At 41.8% G+C, this 23,659-nt stretch overlaps 1 protein-coding gene across 2 annotated transcripts in view; it reads left to right on the forward strand.

The window, feature by feature from the left end:
- Positions 1–23,659, forward strand: part of GPC6 (glypican 6) — a 1,058,679-nt gene that overhangs the window by 1,030,066 nt on the left and 4,954 nt on the right. For both annotated transcript variants that reach the window (XM_036832071.1, XM_036832072.1), the window contains exons 7-8: positions 10,084–10,220; positions 20,218–20,393. In XM_036832071.1, the coding sequence (XP_036687966.1) occupies positions 10,084–10,220; positions 20,218–20,393 (313 nt within the window). The remainder of the gene's footprint in view (positions 1–10,083; positions 10,221–20,217; positions 20,394–23,659) is intronic.

Below are 23,659 nucleotides of genomic sequence, written 5' to 3' on the forward strand. Positions count from 1 at the left end.
CATTCTTCTCTAGAGTAAAGCCAGATGAGGTCACCGTCTCTGAAACCAGATTATTAAACTCTCAGGTTGAAAAAATGGTATCATGTACCATTTTTTAATAAAGGCTGCCTTTATTTCTTGAAACAGATTGTTTTCCAAAGCTAACAAATGACGTTCAGCCTATAAAATATGCACATTGTTTTTTTTCACCCCCTCAACTTGTATTATTTAGTGTACAGCCCTTTAAATATTTACCATCTTTTTTCTAAAGATATGGTATATATTATTTACATCCAGTTACATTATGTTTCCATACAGATGACATAGGTACACTGGAATCTTTCTGAAGTTGTGAGCAGATAGGGCATCCGGCCAGGTACACACCACAGGTATCCAGTGAAGTGAATTCTGGTCTCGATATGATTGAGGGAAGACAGCAGGGGGTCTTCTGACAGCTCACACTTCACAGGCAAGATCCAGAGGATAGAAAAGGTCCAGGGTAGATGGGCCTCAGGTAGTAGATAGACAGCCATGGGCAAAGTCTCTTGGAAGAGATCAAATATGCCCCATCAAAGAATCCATATAGAACCAAAGGTAATAACAAAGTTCAAAAACACTCCCAGTCAAAATTTAACAGGTCACTTGCTTAGAAAACCAAAGGGAAGCTACTGGAAACGGTATGTCTTTATAAGGATTGTAAAGGCTGTCTAAGATGGGAGTCATTCCATTTTTAGTTAAATCCTCATGGTTTTTTCCCCCAAGCCCAGATTGCCTCTGAGATCTCCAAGGTTCTTCCATCTTACCTGTGTAAATTACACCTGGAATGACATTCAAGAAGGCAGGAGACTAGAATCCTACTTAGAGGATTGGAGGTATCATCTGAGATCTCCCTCTGGCTCGGGGGTAATCAGGTCAGGGGAAAGCACTTTTTTTCAGAAAGTCTGACAGAATGTGCCCATGTCTTCCTTCCTCTCCAAAGGAAAGTCCAAAAGGCAGCTGCTGACAGATAATCGATCATTTTTGAAATCTTACTTCCCTTAGCAGATAATTGGCAATACTGTACATGTATTTATTCATTGCACAAATATTCCTTAAAGACCCAGGACATGCACAGCGCTGTTTAGCAAATCTCCACCGTGGAGCAGATATTCCCCTGGAGTCAGGAAAGCACAGATGCACCTTAGCAAAAGGAGGAGCTAAAGACCAGAGCGGTGGCTAAAAGCGATGACTTGCACGTGGATAAAATCAGCCCATCGTTGGAGGTGAAAACGTGGGAGGACATGATACATTTTTTTGCTTTTCTCCCTCCGGATAGAAATGACTAATTTCCCAGCTTCCTAATAGTCCCCATGGCAGAGTTCAGCAGCCTCCCAAAAGCAAATATCAGCAAAGCTTTATTTGCTTGGGAGGGAATGGTTTTCCTCAGAAAGGAAATTTCAGGACAAATTGATGTCAGTGCCCCCAGAGCCCTTTGCTTATCCATGACTATCCTATTTGCTCTGTGTCTGATTACCCGCCTCTAGCCAGGGATGCTAGGAACCCTTCAAGAGCAATAACTATGTACCAGCCATGTTTGTATCCCCACGGGGTAGCAGAAAACCTGACTTACAGAAGGCATATATGAAGTGTTTAATGGATGAATGCTAGCAACGAAAGCCTTTTTTCTTATTTAACCAATGTATTGGAACTTTTTCTAAATTATAATACACTTCCCTATCTCATTAAACTGATTTCACTAAATGTTTTTGCTTGCTAAGTCAGTGATTCAAAATATATTGTGTCAGTCCCTGTGCTATAGACTAGCAAGCTCCAATTTTTTTTTGATCTCACATTTCTATCAGCAAAAACTCAGAATCATAGACACCCAGTATATTTATAACTATTTTTGCATAAATTATATATAAGCACTGCTGAACTAATATACTCTGTACCTTGTGAGATGTATGCAAAAAAATAGAAACTTTTGAAGAGTGAGATAAAATACAGAACCTTTATTATTTTTACTCTGTAACGTGGCAGATGTATCAAGAGTGAGGGAAGTATCATACCTGCCATTTTACTGTTGTTCACTTGTGCTTGCACTGTTTGAAAAGAAAGAAATCCAAAGTTTCTTTGCAGAAGTCCTTTTAAGTCACTGGCCCATTTAATGAATTAGTTAAAACTACATAATCTAGCCCATAAATGCATTTAACCAGCACTTATGAACTGGGATAGATTTCAATACCCCAGGAGCCAGCTAATGAGGGGAGAGGAAGGTGCCATTTCAAGCCTTTTCCCAATGTCTACTCTCACTCTTCCCATGGGATAATTGAGAAATGGCCACTGCTACAAGGACTGATTGAAGGCACATCAATCGGTAGATAGATGAAATATTAAGAAGGCTTAATTCCCCTTATATTTTTATTTTTAAAAAATAGAAATAGAAGTTCTAATGTTTTTGTCTTGAATCACACTGAATCATCTTACCCACCCCTAAGGACGTGCGCACCACCCCACCACCAAACCAACACACACAAGTTGGAGACCATAGCTATAGACAACATCCCTATCAAGCCTAGTGGTTAAGAGTAACAATTCTGAAGTCTACATTTGAATTTGAATTTCATCTCTGCCATTTACTAGATCTGTCGCCATTTTTTTTCACTTCTCTAAACCCCCATTTCCCAGTTGCAAGCAGGGAGTAATACTTTAGCACAGAGTTTTGAAGATCGAATGTAAGTGCCTTAGCTCAATGAAATCTCCCAGTTAGCCCTCAATTGTTTTGAGTCAGTTACTGCCCTAGGCTGAATGCAGCAAGGCTCTTAAACACCATGTGCCCTGACAATAAAGTCTTATTTCTTTTCCCAACTTTCTGTTATTTTTAACTTTTTCAAATGACACCGAAATAGTTGGGAAAATAATAAAGTTAACATCCATGTATTCTTTGTGTAGATTCAATCATGGTTGACTTTCTTGCTACTTTCAAGTAAGTCTAAGACAAAATAACACTGTTTCTGAATACCTCCTTGTGAATCTTCTAAAAGCAAGGATAGTCTCCTACACAACCACAATACCATGATTACACTTAAGAATATTAACAGGAATTCAGTAACATCATCTACTACCTATATTATATTCAAAATTCCTCAATTATCTCAAAACTCTCTCTTAACCCTCAGTACCCACCTCCACATCCAGGATTCAGTTAAGGTCTTCACATCGCATTTGGTTGTTATGCTTTTAGAGTTTTGTTTTTGTTTTTATTTTCATTTACAACAGTCTTCCTTTCTTTTTCTTCCTCTTCTTTTGAAGAGTCAAGGCCAGTTGTCTTATATAATATCCCACACACTGGATGTGTCTGATCATTTATTTATGGTGTTACTTAGTTTATACCTCTATCCCTAATATTTCCTGTAAACTGGAAGTTGTTAAGTCAGAAGCCTGATAAGATTCAGGTTAAATATTTGGGGCAAGATTACTTCTTCTTTTTTTTTTTTTTTAAATACAACTTCATCTGAAAGCATTATTGAGTTAATGGCAGTTGTTTTGTTTTGTTTTTCTTTTTTTTTATTTTTTATTTATTTATTTATTTATTATTTTTGGCTGTGTTGGGTCTTCGTTTCTGTGCGAGGGCTTTCTCTAGTTGCGGCGAGTGGGGGCCACTCTTCATCGCGGTGCGCGGGCCTCTCATTATCGTGGCCTCTCTTGTTGTGGAGCACAGGCTCCAGACACGCAGGCTCAGTAATTGTGCCTCACGGGCCTAGTTGCTCCGCGGCATGTGGGATCTTCCCAGACCAGGGCTCGAACCCGTGTCCCCTGCATTGGCAGGCAGATTCTCAACCACTGCGCCACCAGGGAAGCCCCAAGATTACTTCTTAACTGAAGTTATCAGACGACAGTGTTTGGACCATCTTTCTTTATGCTCTTTGGTTTTGCTAATCCCTTTGTTTTCAGCAACCCTTCCACTTTGTCAGCTGCCTCCCTCTTTTATGTAATTGTACAATTCTGTAGGGTGGGTATGAAAATGGTACCACTGTTTTTCTATAGTCAAGTATTCAGGACCCTTGACAGGCTTTAAACTGAGAGTGTCTGCCTTTACTGAAGCCAGTGGTTGAAATGGTCAGAAATCAGAATCAAGTCCCAATAAGTTCTCTAAGAGGGCTCACATTTTCCCTGTGGATCCCAACAGTATCTATTTGGATCAGATTCCTATGGCATAACAGAAATTGTTGTTTAACTTTCACAATCTGTCGATAGCATAGATGAAAACTATTTAGTACACAGGTATTACCAATAGTACAGTACTCCAATGTAACACTGGAAAAATGGGAAATATAATTTGCAAGTATTGGAGAGAGTTAATCTGTCCTAGAATTGCTCATTTGGGAAGCAGGGAAAAGAAGTTGTAAATTCCACATCTGATCCCAGGTCTTTGTTCCCATCAAGTTTGTATTATTAATGAATTAGGGCTCACTCTCACGTCAGTAATATATTGCTACCAAGAATGCTTGCTAACATAAAACTTAGCACACTATTGTGTACACTTAAGTCTCCAGGAAGAAAAAAAAAACAACTCAGATCTAGAGCTACAGCAAAGTAAGTTACATTATTATTCAAAAAGAAAAAGAAAAGAAAATGAAAATGTACTTCTGAACGGTGTGAGAATTGAAAAACTTTCTTGATACCAGAAAACAAAGTGCAATCATTCAGCTAGTCTTTAGAATCAAAGGCATATTCCTCTCCAGTGGCTAATAGTGTCCATTTATTTCAGCTGTCTGCCTCACCACCCCAGCCTGGAAGTGAATTGGATGACGTTTTGGTGCAGAATGTTAAAACAGCATTTGCGTCTCTCACTGCGCCTTTGCCGTTATCGCCTTCAGTTGCACAATGAAAATGCCTGGCTTCTGAAATGCCAGAGTGAACGTGACCTGATTATAAAATGTGCTGTAGTGAATGGTCAGAAGGGACCCTCACCCCTCACTAAGCCAGATACAACTCCTGGGAGAACCCTCAGCGCCTCCCCACCCTTTTGAGATAAGAGCCCACAGTGTGTGACGCCTCCCCCCAACTATTTTGTGTTAGCCATAAGGTCTATGACTTTGTAATATACTAGGGCAATGAAACCCATTTTCTCAACCAACATTTATTGAACACCTACTGTGTGCTGAGACCTGTGTGTCTAACTCATCTCGGTTTGCCCGGGACTTTGCGGTTTGGGGCTGAAAATTCAGTGTCCTAGATTCTCCTATGTCCCGGGCAAAATGGGGTGGTTGGTCACCCAACCCCTTCTAAGCACTGAGGATAAAGACAAATTAGAACCCTGTCCCAGCCCTCAAGATGCATGTGGTCTAAGAGAGAGTCAGAAAAGTAAGCCAATTATAAGGGATCAGAGCCATCAGTACTCAGAATCATGAACAGGGTCCCCTGTGGAACACAGAAAGTTCCATCCAAACTTAACCAGGGGGCCAGAGAATGCACCATGAAAGATGCAATACTTGAGTTTGATTTAAAGAAAGAACAGCATAATATACGCTGTTCAATTTGGCAAATATTAAAAGAGGAGATATCTGTGGGATGTCATGCAATTTTACTTTCTCTGTCTCAAAATATATATATTTGGTTCAGATTCCCACAGCATAAAGGTGGGATTTCTATATGAAAAAAAGCAGACAGGTGAAGACTCATTCTTGGTGTATTTATTATGAGACAGAATAAAGCTTACAGTATTTCCATCCTGAAGCTGGTCATCATTTTCTGGACTAGCGATGAATATGTAATACCTATTTCTGCCTCTGGGGTTTGTGTTTAGAGCAGTAAGGTTGAGTGGCCTAAGTAGGTAGTCCAGGTTAGAGGTTAGAGACATTGAAGTGACACCCTACTGAACAAACCAAATGTGAAGGATTTTATTTTTGACACGTTTTATTTTTTAAAAAATTCAAACTTACTGAAAAATTGCAATTTCTGAAAAAATTTTATACCTCCATCTAGATTCACCAGTTATTAAAATTTTCTTACATTTGCTTTCTCACTCTCTCTTGCTCTATATATCTGTGTTTTTATTCTTATTATTATTCTTGAACCATTCTAGAATAAGTTGTGGAAATCATAACTCTTTAGTTCTAAATACTCCAGTGTGTATCTCCTAAGAACATGACATTCTCCTGTGTTATCACAATATGAGTTCATGTTCAGGAAATTTAACACTGATACAATATTATCTAATACAGAGTCAGTGTTCAAATTTTGCCAACTATCTCAATAATACCCTTCCTGGCAATTATTTTTCCAATCTAGTGCCCCATCCAGAACCGTCCACTGCATTTGGACGTCATGTCTCTTATTCTTCTTAATCTAGATGAACTCTTCAGCTTTTCTTTACCTTTTATGACTGACATTTTTGAGGAATAGAGGCCAGTTGTTTTGTAAAACATCCCTCAGTTGGGGGTTGTCTAATGTGTCCTCATGATTGGATTCAGGTTATGAATTTTCACTGCATAAGTGATAGGTCCTTCTTGTCCCATCACATCAGGAGGTACCCGATGTCAGTCTGTCCCGTTACTTTGATCACTTGGTTAAGGTAGGGCCTGCCAAGTTTCTGCACCGTAGAATGATGACAGTCGTCCTTTTGTAATAATGTCATCTGTGGGGAATGCTTTGGGATTGTATACATATCCTGTTCCCCATTAAACTTTTACCCAATATTATTTTGCACTTGTACTGGTTTGCTAGGGCTGTGTAACCACCAACCGGGTGGCTTACAACAATAGAAATTTAATTTCTCACAGTCTGGAGGCTGGAAGTCTGAGATCCAAGTGTCAGCAGGGCTGTTTCCTTCTGAGGCTGTGAGGGAGAGTCGGTCCCAGGCCTGTCCCCTGGCTTCCGGTGGCTTGCTGGCCATCTCTGGTGTTCCTTGGCTTGTATCTGCATCGCCCCAATCTCCGCCTTCCTCTTCACGTGATGTCCTCCCTCTGTGTGTGTGTGTGTGTGTGTGTGTCTGTCTGTCTGTCTGTCTGTCTGTGGCTAAATCTCCCCTTTTAATAAGGACAAAGTCATACTGGATTAGGGCCCACCCTAATGACCCCATTTTAACTTGATCATCTGCAAAGACTCTATTTCCAAATAAGGTCAAGGTCACATTCACAGGTACTGGTGGGCAGGATCCAGCATCTTTTGGGGCGGACACAGTTCAACCCACAACAGCATCTATTGATGATACTTACTGAGATCAATTATTACTATGAGACGGCTGCAGAATGGTGGTTTTTCTATCATGCTTTCAACATTTCTTAGTTGGTGTTTCGGGGGTTTGAAGGTTTTTGAATAATTGTTAAACAGAGAATGTCTATCCATCTATGGCTGGATAGAAATGGCCACATATCGTTAAAACAAAAATTTTTTAAAAAACCGTAATGATATGTACCCACATCTGTGCTAGGAATTGTGAGCAGAAAACAACTGGCATCATCACAGCCCCCTTAGCCAGTCAGATTGGCTGGAAGGAGAGCCAGGGGGAAGCCTGTGGACCAAAGTCAGCACAAATGGGGGAAATCAGAGAGTGTAGTTGTTTTTTTTTTTAAAGGTAGAGTAAGAGGCTCTTTTCTTTTTTTTTTTTTAAACTTATTTATTTATTTATTTTTGGCTGTGTTGGGTCTTCGTTTCTGTGCGAGGGCTTTCTCCAGTTGCAGCGAGCGGGGGCCACTCTTCATCGCGGTGCGTGGGCCTCTCACTATCGCGGCCTCTCTTGTTGCGGAGCACAGGCTCCAGACGCGCAGGCTCAGTAGTTGTGGCTCACGGGCCTAGTTGCTCCACGGCATGTGGGATCCTCCCAGACCAGGGCTCGAACCCGTGTCCCCTGCATTGGCAGGCAGACTCTCAACCACTGCGCCACCAGGGAAGCCCGAGAGTGTAGTTTTTAAGCTACCCTAAACATTTGCTGATTGTAAGCTACTCCTTGGAAGGTCATTACTTGTGGATTTTTTTATGCTCTGAAACAAAAGTAACATCACACTATTGAAGGATGTGTACCAGGTTCTTGGATTCAGCATTCTGGTCGTCTTCAGTACTTACTGGTGAACAGATACTTCCCATGACTGAAATCTCTGTCATCATCAGAATCACAAATAAGCAAAGGCCAAAAACTGTACAATTCTGTGTGTTCTAAAATCATGAAGCCAGAGCCTATGCCAGACTCCCTGCTACCGCTCGTAGAATTGCTCAGTAAATTCTAAATTTAGAAGAAGTGCAGAAGGATAAGAGAAGCCATTGCTCCTTTCCTTCTGAGAATTGGCTGCTGTTTCTAATATAACTTTGTTCCTGAGACAACCATCTAGTTAGAAAAAGATTTTTATGGATAAGATATTATTCATCTTTCTTGTATCAATATTCAAAATTCAGCAATCAGAACATTTTTCATCAGGAAAGGAGGACTGTGGTAAAAGCCTAGTCCTTAGCATATTTTTTCCCCATTTTTCAGAAGTGACATTTCACATATAGGTGCCAAAAGTGAATTGGGGTGGGAAGAACAGGAACCTTTGGAATTTATGGTTATTATAGAATTGTAGAAATTATGATCTGACTGTCTGACTGGAAAATAATCTTGTATCACGTCCTAAAGAATCATGGGCTTTTTTCAATTAAAAAAAGCAGCAATACACACACACACACACAAAAACTGTACAATTCTGGAACTACAAAGAAATATGACTGGGGACAACATGAAAGATCAGAGATCTTTTATTTCTTTGTGTTTCCTCTTAAACCTGACAACAGATCTTTGGGATTTTTTCTCACATCTGTACTCCATCCACAGTAAACACAGAATACTTTGTTTCCAGAAGCCACTGATTACAAGTGTCAGTGGTCCTCCCTTCTAGGATGCTGTATAGCTTTGCTAGGGCTGTCATAATGAGGTGTGGGCAGCTTAAACCACAGAAATTTATTGTCCCACAGTTCTGGAGGCTAGAAGTCCAAAATCAATGTGTCAGCAGGATTGGTTGATTTTGAGGGCTGTGAGGAAAGGATTTTTTCCAGGTTTCTCTCCTTGGCCTGTAGATGAATGTTTTCTTCCTGTGTCTCTTCACATTGTCTTACCTCTATGCATATCTCTGTGTACAAATTTCCCCTTTTTATAAGGACACCAGTCATATTGGATTAGGACCACTCTAATGACCTCATTTTAACTTCCTTACCTCTGTAAAGACCCCATCTCCAAATAAGGTTTTATTCTTGAAGTACTGAGGGTTAGGGCTTCAGCATACAAATGTTAGGGGGACATAATTCAACCTATAACAGAGGCATTTCAACCATCCACAGATTTTCCCAATGTTCATGTAGAAAGAATAGGAAATAAGGGTCGTGACTGCATGAAACTAGATTCTAATTATGGAGCCAAAATTGTACTGAATCTCTCTCTCTACCTTTTCCACAGACGAAAAGTCAGTGCTGAGACTGAAAGCACTAAAGATGCTGGTACTAAGCTCCTCCCGGCCATCCATCCACAGGGCTGTGGATTTTACACTTGCTTGTATTTGTAATGACTCTTCTCTCTGCTGCTAGAGATTTTTAAGTGGATTTGGGTTGCTGTTCATCGTCCAAGAGTGTGCTGTGTGGGCTTGTCACTTGGTCCAGTGCAGGGGTTACCAGCAGCTGAATTAGTAACAACATTCATTTCTTGCAGAAACAAGTAGACCTTTGGGGAAAGTGCTGTATCTCTTCGTGCGTCCTTTAGGTGCATTTATCTGACATCCAGGCATATGAATCCTAAAGAATATATTGAAGGTGTTTGCAATAGAGAACACCTATTTCTCCCAGCTGGAGAGAGACCTGAAGCCTGTTGAGATGCTTCAGAAGTTTTTACTTCAAAGGATGGGAGGACAGAAAAGATGGAAAACCAGGAGCCAATTACCTGAGAACTCTCTGCTGGAATCTAGAGGGAGATGGAGAAAGGAAGAAGTGAGGCTTTCCTGGGCAACAAATCCTGCAGGATGGTGTCTCTCTTAAAGCTGATGGAGAGTCTGTGCTAGTCCTATAGCAGCCTCTCTAACCTTCCCCTGAGTTGCATCCTTGTGTAGAAACGGACGACGCCTGGGAAGAATGTTCACTCTCTTTCCTTGCTTTCTTGATCAGGTCACAGACATAAAAGAGAAACTGAAGCTCTCTAAAAAGGTCTGGTCGGCATTGCCCTACACCATCTGCAAGGACGAGAGTGTGACGGCAGGCACGTCCAACGAAGAGGAATGTTGGAACGGGCACAGCAAAGCCAGGTGAGGGCGGCTCGCTGTTCTTATGTATGGGACATTGCACATCTAGCCCTGGAAGGCTCTCCTGGCACAGTGCTGCAGACCTGTTTATGCAAAAAGCGACGGAGGGTGGAGGGACAAGTCGTCACTTAGCGACAGCTGTTCAGAGTGACAGGTTTGATGGGCACCTGGGAGCACTTACTCTCAAGGTGCCATTAAGCGTGGAATCCTTGTTCTGAATGCCTCGCCTCTGGATGAGGACAGAGGGATGGTGACAGATGCCAGGTTACGGACATCCTGAGATCACAAAGAGCTTTTTATGTTCACTTACTGACTTTAAGATAGCAGAGCTATTTTTATCCATAGTTAAATTTGCACAGCTTACTGGTTTTTTTCCATCACAAGTTAAACAGGAAGTGAACATTCAACTGTAATTTTTTTCACCCTTGGAGAAAAAAAATATCGAAGTCTCATTGAAAGGGTTAGGGAAAAAGAAAATGACAGACAGACAACCAGGAAAGCGTTCTCACAGGTTCCGTGCCTTGAAAAGTCCTATTGGAATCTCCTGATGAGAGATGGTTCTGTTCTTATCCTCTGCTCTGCCGTCCCATGCTACTGCCACTTGGTATGGAATTTCTGAATTTCTTGATTCAGCCCAGAAATGGGCTTGGCCTGAGTTTTCATGGGGTGGAGAAGTTGGACGGGAGAACTGGCTGGGAGTTGGCAGGCTGCGCAGCCCCCAGGAGAGGAGTCTGCCTGAGCCCTCCCCAGTGGGGATGCAGGTGGGCAGAGCAGCTGGTAAATTGCACTCAAGGAATCTTGGGGGATCAACCAAGAGGTGGAGAACCTAAGAGTGGGGACTGTCCTGGGGCGTTATTGGGCGGTTTCAAGCATATGAAGTAGCTGTGATGAAAAGGGAACAAGAAGATTCATGGATATTAAGTTCAGAAGAAGCTGCAGAAGGAAGGGGTGCAAGTGAGGTGCTCACTGGGTGTAACTTCTTACACTGCTGAGTTGCATTTTTTAGCATCTATTGGTAATGAGATTATTAGCCATACTAGAGAGAGCTTAGCAAGATGAAAACAAGACAGCTGTAGAAAAAACTGTAATCATTTCAAGTTACCCCCAAATATCAATGTGCACATCTTAGATCATGAGGGTCCAAGAGGCCGTGCATGGTATCAACAGCATTCTCCTCAAAAATGCTTGGTAACTTATCAGTGTCCGACCTTTCAGGAAGGAGACCTTGGGCCAGCAAATTCAGCTGTGAATTAACAGCTTCTAATGTGTCTTTTCCTAATGACTGTACAAAAAGACACTGTAAAGGATGACCAGGTGGCCTAATGAATAAAGTGGTTGATTTTCTGAGCTGCTCTATTGCCCATCTGTGTTTACCTTTTAGCCTTGGCTAAAACAGCGGCTGTGTTTTGAGCTACATTCCCGTGGATAGTTACACAGGTTACTGGATATTAGCGCATATGCAGTGTCTTACAAAAGGAAATATAAAAAAAGGCTTTGGGCAGGGGACTGGGGAGCGGACTACATTCCATCAAGAAAATGAATGAGGAAGGTAAAGACCATTGACGTTAGAGCAAAAAGAGACTGCGATGGTTCAGCCAAGTTCCTCACTGTGTCAGGAACCGAGACAGGGTAAAACATTAGTCTAAGGTTAGCCGACTAACAAGGGTGAAAGCTGAAATTTCCCAAACCCTAGAGAGTATTCTTTTCACTTTAATACCCTGACTCTAGAACAAATGACAGATAAATACTGTTCTCCCCAGGTTAGAAGAATAAATGAAACAGAGTCTTTGCTCTGCAAAAGATTTAGTGGGTCTACATTTGGTTCATTCAGTTCATCAGCAATATTATTAAGCACTCCCTCAACCCAGGCACTGTGCAAGGTTCTGTCAATTAAGTACTGTGTGATGGCAGTGGTGTCTGTCAACACATGAAAAGGCACAGTGGCTTGAGAGAAGACAGTGGATTTTGGAACTTTAAACACCCTCCTGTTGGACTGTAGGTTGGGAAAGGACCGCATAGGTGGAGACACACCTGGATCAGTACTCAGGGACCAGATTTGAATTTTATCCTGAGGTCTATGGGAAGCCATTGGAGGATTTTATGTGTGCTAGGGAAATCATCAAACTTAATGTGATAAAATCATTTGCATGAATATTCCAGAATTTAACCCAGTGTATCATTAAAAAGATAACGCTGTCAAATATTTGTGACTCAAATTATATTTCCATTGAAAAATTACAATTTCAAGGGGTTTTTTTTTTAGTTCCTTTTTATTTCTTCCCCTGGAATGGAATCTTAATATTATAACTTTATTTATTTATTTATCTATTATTTTTGGCTGCATTGGGTCTCCGTTGCAGTGCACAGGCTTCTCATTGCGGTGGCTTCTCTTGTTGCGGAGCACGGGCTCTAGGCATGCGGGCTTCAGTAGTTGTGGCACGCAGGCTCAGTAGTTGTGGCTCGGGGGCTCTAGAGCGCAGGCTCAGTAGTTGTGGCGCACAGGCTTAGTTGCTCCACAGCACGTGGGATCTTCCCAGCCCAGGGCTCGAACCCGTGTCCCCTGCCTTGGCAGGCAGATTCCCAACCACTGCACCACCAGGGAAACCCTATAACTTTATATTTAATAACACTGTAAGTAGATAACCAATAAAGATTTGTTGGATTAAATTTAATTGAAGTTTTCTTCTCATCCAAATATTAATTGATCGAGGAACACACAAAAGAAGTTTTCATTAAAAAAAAAAAATTCCACTGAACTATTTTGCAAGTTAAAAGATCCGTTTGTAACGCAGGCAACCTATTTTTTCCCTATTTTTGAAGTATGGCCTTTCAGATGATAGACCTTCTTAAATGTTTAGGAATGCTTGTAAAAAAGAAAGAAAGGTTATTCTTGTCATCCTGTGAAATAAAAGAACCAGAACCTTTATTTAAAAACAAAAAAATCTATCAAGTGTTTATAGATATGGAACAGCGATGTCTATTAGCATTGACAGAGATTGTCTGGCGTTTTAAAACTCAAGGCTGTTTTAAAACAGGGATGAGGCTGCCGGTCACCCAGACATTTCTTCCTTTCTTCGTATTTTATCCATCTGATTCCTTCAGCCAGTCTTTGCAGCCCTTTTATCCTATCTAAGTATTTGCTCAGACTTGTCTGCCATTATTCATATTTCTCCTGATTGTTTTCTGCGTGCGGCTCCAGGGTCTCTACCATACTTCCTTGATTCAGAAGCATGCCTATTTCACATGCTAACATTTCTGAAATCAAAACGACTCCTACAGTGGATATGTCCCTTTACTCCAGTATGTATTATTTTCCCAAATAGGTGTTAGTAAATGAATATCACCCGTTGACATTAATGATGACTTGAAACAAAACAGGATACACACAGATGCGGCTGTGGTAACCACAGGGTGCAAGCTGCTGTGTTGAGATGACGGTCAACGGTATGTGAGTAATCGTTCCCCCAGAACATAAACCCACCTTCATCCCCTGCTCCCACCTTTGCCCATCTCTGGCAGGTCTCACTCTGCTTCAGTAGCGGAGCAGGTCTGGAAACAGGAGGTGAGGTAGAAGGAAGAGACTGTGCCCTCTGAGGGGAGGAAATTGTGGGCGCACCGATGACCCTGTCAGCACGTAAATCTCCATTTACAACAAGACCAGGTGGTCAGCAGAGGCCCTTCCCTGCTTCTCCTTTCCTTGCCAACCACTGGGACAATTTAAAGACCAGTGCAATAATGTCTGTGAGAATAGGTGGTAAACTCTAAAGCAGTGCTTCTCAAGTGTACAGGCTAAAATCTGGGAGATCTTGTTAAAAATGCAGAGTCTGATTCAGTAAGTCTGCGGTGGGCCTGAGACTCTGCATTTCTAACAGGCTTGCAGGAGATGCAGATGCTGCTGGTCCGGGGACCGCACTTTGAGTAGCGAGGCTCTAAGGCAGAGTTGCCAGACTTAGCACGTTAAAAACAGCAGACACCAAGTGGAACACACTTACACTGAAAAAAGGATTCATTGTTTATCTGAAATTCAGATTTCACTGGCCATCCTGTATTTTATCTGGCAGCCCTACTTTAAGTTCCTATTAATATGCAAGATGTTCCCTTTTTCAGTTCAGGTGCAAGCCTCAGGGAGCATGTTAACGATTTGTCTGGCTGGGAAGAAAACTGGCAACTGTCCAAGCTGACATTGCTGAAAGCCCACTTCCCTTCTCTGGGATGCTTAGGAGGGAAGACCCCGCGAAGGCTGACTGTCCCGGGGGAGAGGGACGCTGCGTGCACCTCCTGGAAGTGAAGGAAAGTGTGGCTACACATGGGAGGAGAGAGGCATGTTGCTGTCGACAGCTCGGCAGCCCTGAGGACTGGCTCGTGGGCCTTCTTTCCCACCCGCCCTGGAGTTTGCTGACTCCAATTCTACCAAGAAAGGATGGTTTGGGCAGCTCCTGCCAATGAGCTCAGAACCCACGTCAAAGAATTTACCTTCTGTTCACTAGCACAACCAACGAGCTGTCTGTCCTCCAAGAGTTCCAAACCATTTCATGACACGCATCTTCCAGCTGGAAAGAAAGCCACAGCAAATCATTCTTCTGTCCGTGAATCCAGGCTTTAAAACTCGCAATTCTGCTGCTGTCAACCCTCCTGAGAAACCAAGTCTGGCATTTGAGGGAGCCGTGTTCACAACTTAATTTTATAAGAATGCATTGCAATTGCATAGTGTATTATATTTGTCAAGCATTTTCATATACTTTCACTTAATATGGCAGCTTATGAAACAAGGTAGGAATTATCCATATAAATATAAAAATAATTATATAAGCAATATAATTCTATATACTATATATATATATATATATATATGTATATATATATATAGTAGCTAAGTGACTTGCCCATGATTACACTGCTGGGTCCCAAAGAGATCTCAGATCTCAGGTGCACTGGGTCAACCTCTGTGCCTTTGACCATGTCTTGGTGTCACATCTCTTTGAAGTACCTAATGCCACAGACAACTCCAGCTCAAAAGTCTTCAAGAATTTATAAATCCACTTAAAACATAAAGTCACAGTATGTTTTGAAAATTCCAGTTTGCAGTCAGGAAAAAATGGAGAGGGAAAAAGTAATATACGTTAAGAACTTTAGAAAACTGTACTTAAAACTTAGATTTTTTTAAAACTGTGGTAAAACATACACAACATAAATTTTACCATTTCAGCCATTTTTTAAGTGTACAGTTGAGTGGCATTAAGTACATTCACATGGTTGTGCAATCATCACCACCATCCATCCGCAAACATTTTTATCTTCCTGAACTAAAACTCTACACCCATTAACAATAACCCCCTACACCTCCCTCCCACCAGCCCCCGTCAACCACCATTCTACTTTCTGTCTCTATGAATTTGACTATTTCAAGTACCTTACATAAGTGAAATTATACAACATACATCTCTCTGTGATCGGCTTACTTCACTTAGCATGATGTCTTTAAGATTCATCGATGTCAGCATGTGTCAGAATGTCCTTCCTTTTTAAGGCTGAGTTATTATATGTATAGACCACATTTGTTTATCCATTCATCTGTCAGAAGATACTTGGGTTGCTTCCACCTTCTGGCTGTTGTAAATAATGCCGCTGTCAACATGGGTGTACAAATATCTGTTTGAGTCCTTGCTTCCAATTCTATTAGATATATACCCAGAAGTGGAATTGCTGGATCGTATGATAATTCTATTTTTACTTTTTTGAAGAACTGCCATACTGTTTTCCAAAGCGCTGCACCATTTTACATTCCCTCTAGCCATGCAGAAGAGTTCCAATTTCTCTACGGTCCATTGATTCTGAGCCCATTGATGGTAGTGCCCTGTGTCGGGAATGCCTGCTCTGCTGACCCGGTCACTCATCACTCATAGCAAGCTCCACAGAAATCTCCTCCACCAGGACTCCTTCTGGGTTGAAGGCTTCTTGTTGTATCCTCACCATGCAGAAGGGGCTGGGAAGCCCTGTGCAGCCTCCTTTATAAAGGTTCTAGTCCCAATCATGAGCACAGAGCCCTCTTGATCAAATGCCTTACCTTCTAATACTATCACCTTGGGCATCAGGTTTTCAACATGTAGATTTTGGGAGAACACAAACGTGCAGACCATAGCAGATGTGAAGATAAATAATTCTGCAAAACTGTTGAAGATTTAGACCCTACACATGGTCTTACAAAATATGAGGTAACCAAAATGGGGAAGCTATGCTTGACTATTCCCGGATTCCACTCACTTTCCACACCACAGCATGAGGTATTGGCAAACAGTGACACCCCTCCAATTTGTCCTCATTTCTGGGTTCTCCCTGCCCCCTGTAAATGTGCAGCCCGCCTCAGAACCTGGACTCTCTGTAGCAAGATTCTCCTCCCTTTCCATGTCTCCCAGACTATGATGGTGCAAAAATAGAATGCCCTCAAGCCAAAGAGCTGGTGCAAAATCTAATAAAGGGGAGAATATTATGGGCTCAAAGATGCGTCCATTCTTGCAGGATATGAGCATTATGTAAAGAGATCAAACAAGAGAGGCAACAAATAAATGGGCTGGTGCTGAACTGGGCTTCCATTGATCCCCCAGGCTGCACTCTGGACATCCACAGATTTGGCCTCAGGATGTACCCCTGTAGTGACAAAATGGCCATTTTCTTTTTCAACTGTGTTTTTCGGTTTAAGTTTCCATATTGTTTCTAAAGTTTCCCTTTGAATACACTAAAGGAGAAAAGGTTCTTGAGGACATGGGTGCATTGTTACTTGGTTTTATTGTAAGTAGCTGAACATCAGCAGGCACAGTTTGAGGCTGGGTTTCTTTGGCAGTCTTGTATTGTTCCTGCGTGCTCAGACTCCCAAGGGTGGCATTCCCATGTAAGCTATCGCAGTCAGCTTCTGATAATGAGTCTCGGCTAGCTGTGCCGTGCGCACAGCGGCTGAAAGAAACAAAGCCCTCCTCTGACTCAGCATAGGTACAGCGGCAGGGACCATTGTCCAGAAGGTCCAGGGGCAACACCAGAACCCATGGGCACCTTTCAGCCCCTCTCAGCTCCTGTGCCAGCAGAGGCTGGACTGCCCTTGTATTTTTTATTCCGATGGGCTTTACTGATTAGGTAGAGCTCACACGGCCCGACACATATAATTGAATATCAATGACAGTCAATCCAATGTCATATTTTAGAACTTATATCAGGAAGACAATCTCAGAATCTAACAGAATTTTACTGGTATACCAGATATATTAAAAGGCAACATAAACATCACGCTTTAGTGCAAAAATAAAGAAATATGGTTCCATGACTCTTTCATTTCAATTAGGACATTTTTTAGGGCAGTAAATACTGTGAAGTTCTATGGAAAAGAATTTGCAATGCGCTCTGTGTGCTTTATTATTCATTATGTAGTATACATCATGAAGTCAATTTTATTCAAGATATGGATGAAGACATGGAGCTTATTCTGGGACCTCTGATTTAAAATGGGTAAACCGGGCTTCCCTGGTGGCACAGTGGTTAAGAATCCGCCTGCCAATGCAGGGGACATGAGTTCGAGCCCTGGTCCGGGAAGATGCCACATGCCGGGGAGCAACTAAGCCTGTGCACAACAATTACTGAGCCTGCGCTCTAGAGCCCACAAGCCACAACTACTGAGCCCGTGCGTGAGCCACCACTACTAAGCCTGCGAGCCACAACTACTGAAGCCCGCACACCTAGAGCCCATGCTCAGCAACAAGAGAAGCCACCGCAATGAGAAGCCCGCGCACCGCAAGGGAGAGTAGCCCCTGCTCTCCACAACTAGAAAAAGCCCACGCGCAGCAACGAAGACCCAATGCAGCCAAAAATAAATAAATAAATAAATAAATAAATAAATAAAATGGGTAAACCATGCAAGGCAGAAATAGAGACACAGATGTAGAGAACAAACATATGGACACCAAGTGGGGAAAGCGGTGGGGGGGGGCGGTGGTGGTGTGATGAATTGGGAGATTGGGATTAACATATATACACTAATATGTATAAAATAGATAACTAATAAGAACCTGCTGTATAAAAAAATTCAATTCAAAATAAAATAAAATGGTAAACCCATTCATGCACAAATACATCATGCATAAGATTTCAACACCTGAAATATGGCTTAAATATAAAAGTTTCTTTGTGTGTTTCTATTTCTTCTTTTGGAGGCTGATGGATAGAGCCTTTGTTTTCAGAAAATTGGAAAATAACCTGCGGGAAGGGGAAGAATTTTAAGCATAAGTATATTGTATGAGAAAATGTAAATAGGAAGGACAAAATAGAGGAAGGGAAGTTTTTCTGGCTTTCAGGCAACACTAAGAGAGGCTGTAAAAGAATGATAATGATAGCAATTAGGCAGGGCTGCTCCAGCCTATCAGATGCTTGGGCTGGATGTTCTGACTCGCCTTGAGATCCACTCTTCACCCCTCCACCTTGGTCTGTGCCCTGCAGGAGAACCTCTACAGACTGCATCACCTGGGTATCCTTTCCTGTTGGCTTCCAGTTGGGTTCAGCCAATGGGAGGCACCAGCCAGAGGTCAGAAGGAGGGACTAGAGAGGTCAGGGTATCACTCCCTCCGCTCCCTCCCTGAGGGGCCTTGGTTTGGCAGTTGCAGTGTCTTCTGGCTGCATTCCGTGGTTTCAGATCTCATGCATTCTGGTAACAGCTCCATCCCCTCTGGCCCTTCTGCTGTTGCCAGCCCCAGGGTTCTTTGCCACATTGGTTGGTTTCCTTCAACCCTGTTCACACCTTTGTAAACAGTCTCTTCTTTAAACTCTCTTTATTGCTCCTTTGAGTGTGCCATGTGTTTCTTACCTGGACGCAGACAAACATAGTGCCTTTGTAGGAATTAGAAAAGGATGCCCAGATGGGAATATGAAGGTTTAGTATACTATTGTCTCTACTTTGGTGCATGCTAAAATTTTCTAAAATAAAAAGATTCCCACAAAAGAGAAGAAAAGGAAAGAAAACGGCACCCCTTTTGGTGGATGGTGCCCTGCACGGGCACTCGGGCTGGATTTCAGCCCCAGCTCTCTCCCGCAGCAGATGACTTTGTGCAGTGCCCAAAATGCCCTGCCGAACTTGGAAGCCCTACAAAAAAGTGGGCAGATCCCTAAAAACTGGAAAACATCTCAAAGAGAAAGTGAGGATTGACCTGGGTCTTTAACGATATTTAAAACTTGAATGGGAAAGTTCTTTGCCGGCAAAGATAAGATGGATCCAGGGAGAAGATTCCATAAGGCAAGGAGGGTACCTTGAAGGGAGTGTTGCAGCCTAAGAAAGTAGACAGAAAGTGGAGATGGGCTTGGATTGCTGAGCCATAAAGTGTGAATTGTAGTTTCTGATCAACCAGGCAATATGGTGCAGTGTTTGGGCACGTGGGCTCTGAAGTTAGATCCATTAGCTCTGTGACTTTGCACAGTTACTTATCCTCACTAAGTCTCAGTTTTCTATTATACAAATGGGGCTGAAATAGTACCTACCTCCTAGACTTGCTGGGAGACTGAAGTTTTTTAATGCGTGTGAAGTGTTTAGCACAGTGCCTGGCATTTAGTAAGCACCCCATAAACATTAGCTACTATCATCAAGTTTTAAACAGAAGAGTGACATGACAAAAGCAATATTTTATGAAGGTTAACCAGACAGCTTGTGCAGGTTGTGCTAGAATGGAAAGACGAGGACAAGGAAGTCCATTTGAGGCTGCTGTAGCAGTCTGAGCTCCAACGTTCCAATAAGGGGCACCAGAAGTGGGAAAGAAGCCAAAGGTGCAAGAGCCTTGTGAGAAGAGTAGGAGGACTGCCACATCTCCCTCTGGGAAGATGTATGCCTTGTTTTCACCGTTTGGCCTTTTTTCCAGGAACCGAGCCCGAGTTTTGCCAACGTTTGGGCTCACTGTTAGAAACAACGTGGCAGAACCCGGTTTCGAGGTCGCTCCTGCTTCACCCTACCCTGTCCTCCCTCTCTGCCCGGCAGATACTTGCCTGAGATCATGAACGATGGGCTGACCAACCAGATCAACAACCCCGAGGTGGACGTGGACATCACGCGGCCCGACACGTTCATCAGGCAGCAGATCATGGCTCTCCGTGTGATGACCAACAAACTGAAGAACGCGTATAACGGCAATGACGTCAACTTCCAGGACACGAGTAAGAACGCCTTTACCAGCACCTGTAACCTCCAGAGTGAAAACCATTATAGAAGATTATACCATAATTTGTCTTTTGTTTAAAGAAAGAATTTTTTTTAATTTTTATTTTATATTGGAGTATAGTTGATTAACAATGCTGTTAGTTTCAGGTGTACAGCAAAGTGATTCAGTTATACATATACATGTATCTATTCTTTTTCAAATTCTTTTCCCATATAGGTCATTAGAGTATTGGGCAGAGTTCCCTGTGCTATACAGTAGGTCCTTGTTGGTTATCCATCTTAAATATAGCAGTGTGTACATGTCAATCCCAATCTCCCTAACTATCCCTTCCCCCCATCCTTCCCCCCATAACCATAAGTTCTTTCTCTAAGTCTGTGAGTCTGTTTCTGTTTTGTAAATAAGTTTACTGTAATTTTTCTTTAAGAGCAGTGTGCACCTTGGCTCTTTTGTGTCATTCTTACCCCATCTGCAAAGCTATTTATAGTCCTTGGGGCAGAGAGCTCTGCTCTGCAGAACTTAGGATACTACTAAAATCATAACTGCTCTTAAGGAATGGTTTCAGTGGCTGACATTCAGCTATACTAAAGCTAAAACTGAGTTTTGTCTGCCAGTTGATCCATTAATGATAAGGCAGCAAAGTAATGTTTTCCCCTTCTCCTTTCCCCATCAGCATGTATGTCTCTGCCTCAAACTCCCGTCCCTCCTCCCAACCACCAAGGGAAGAATATTCTCAAGCTTGCTCACTCAGACAAGACTGGGAAGGAATCCCTGTTGTATCACTCAAGAACTGAGGTCTTGAACAAGTTATCTCTTGAGCCTCAGGTTCTTCTTCTATAGGATGAGAAGCATTCCTGAATAAAGATCGTTGGGAGGTTCATTTGAGGCTGTGTGTAAAGGAGCTAAGATAATATCTCGTGTGCCATGGAATCAACTGCATCAGTTCTTTCTCCTTCTCCAATCATGCACATACACGACCCCCTGCCATTTGTATCTGAAATCCTGAGAAAAATAGTCAGATGCTGAAGTAATATTACACATGACTATTTTATCGAAGATCACAAAATATCAGAAGTGATTTGAAAGACTACTGAATGCACATCAAATGAAACTAACTATATTTGGGTTTTGTCTAAGTGGTTTCTAGATGCATAAAGGCAAGTTTGTTTTGTTGTTTTATATATTATAAAAAAATATATTCTCTAGAAGAATATATATATATATATATAAAATACATAAGAATATATATATATATATTCAGCAATATATATATATATAAGAATATATATATATATATATATATATATATTCAGCAATATATATATATATATATATATATATTCTTCTAGAGAGAGTTCTCGGGAAAAGATTTCTTGAACTTAAGATGTGGAGTTGCCAGTGATTCTGTAACGTGGTCACTGAAGCAAAAGATGATGCTGTGTGCTTGAATTAATGGGATAGAAAGAAACAAGTACAGATGGAAGACATGAAGTCATTTGAGTCTTAACCATCACTCTACTGAGTTGTCCCCTGCAGAAAAATTTTCATGCTTAATTCCCTTTTAAATAACTCAAAAATTAACTTTCTAAGTGCAGGATCATTGCCAACCCTATGGACTTGCTGTAAACTTTCTCAAGTCCTCCCATTATTTCTCTTCCTCTTTACTAGACCTCTCCTCCCCTCTTCAGAAGAGAAAATTACACGAGGTTTTAGCCTTTGCTGCTTCTCCCCTGCTCATTCCTTAGCTTCACTCCTCTCAATTTATCTTTTCTGTCTTCTCTATCTAATATAATAAAATGCTTTATTACCTAGAGAATGACTATTGGAATAAATAATTCAAGATACATAAGAATGAGTTGATGTTGGCCTTGGTTCTCTCTCCTCTCTGACCGAAAGAGGTTGTATACATGTCAATCTGCAAAGCTTAGGGACTGTCCTCGAGGAGAGACCTTGCTCCATTTCCCCTAAAAAGAAAATAAAAATCAGCAACACTTAAGACCATCACTTTGCTCTAACCCCAGCACCGAACTTGGCCTCCTACATTAGGATAGTGTCTGTCATATAAACCACTACCACATCTTATAGTCGTCATCAGCCTTATTGCTTTCGACATTTAAAAAAATCGCCCCTTACATACCTGCATTTGTGATTCCTTTCAGAAAGAGATGGGGCCATTATTTTTCTCAACTAGATTCTCTTGTCATTATTTGCTTACCACATTTCTAATATTCTAAATCACCTTAGTAATATCTTTGTAAAGGTTATATTACTTCTTGTTCATAATACCAGTGTTTAATATAATTCCCTTAGCAACTGTGATATCTCCGAATTTAATTAATGGGCATTTTCCCCCTTGCAAGGCCACTAAAGATAAATTAGAGAAAATGTTAAGAACCTGGTATAGTGTATTCAAGTGATCTTATGTGTTATTTAGATGTCACATTTAAAAGAAAATTGCACTGAGTTGAGCCGTGCTTATTGGGGGGACATTGGAAGGTCCCTGCATTACCTGGCTTTGCTTAAGTAGCGTCTAGCAGCCAAGGTGGTGCCAGTCTTTCGGAGCAGCTCAACACAGACATCAGCATTTCAGGCCAGCAGGGAGGCATTTAGGGCTATTGAATGGACTCATTGAGCAAGGAGGGGAAATAGCACGTCCTTACCAGGTGTACTGTTTCCTGAGCCCTGCTAGGAACATTATCTCACTTATACCCTATAACAATTCAGTGAAATAGATATGATTTTTCTCATTTTTACAGGTGAGCACGCAGAGCCCAGTGAGACTAACTGGCTTGCCCTAATTCATTTAAATAAAAGACAGCAGGTTAAAATCTAGGTCGTCTTTGCTGTAGGAGCCACATTTCTTCCGTCAGGCACCATCGCGCACACTGGGTTTGGTGCCCTCACACGTTTTATCAGGGGCTTTTCACGTATCCTCAACAAGGTGAATGTTATCGTCAGTAGCTATGGAGTTGGGGAAACTGAAAGAAGTTGAAGAAACTGCCCAAGGCATATTTAATTATCTAATAAGTATTTATTGTGAACCTGCTATATGCCAGGGGCCATTAAAGCCAATGGGGATACAGAAATGAGCAGTATACACAACGTGTCTGCTCTCCCCCAAAAAGTATACGTTCTCATGGAGGGAACAAGAAAGTAAATAACAGAGTTGCAAATGGTGATAAGTACTTTCACATAGCTAGTAATGGATGGAGACTTAACTGGACCCAGATCTGAGATAAAGCGTTTAAGAAACATGAAGGAACC

Source organism: Balaenoptera musculus, chromosome 18 (assembly GCF_009873245.2).
Source record: "Balaenoptera musculus isolate JJ_BM4_2016_0621 chromosome 18, mBalMus1.pri.v3, whole genome shotgun sequence".
Classification (NCBI taxonomy): Eukaryota; Metazoa; Chordata; class Mammalia; order Artiodactyla; family Balaenopteridae; genus Balaenoptera; species Balaenoptera musculus.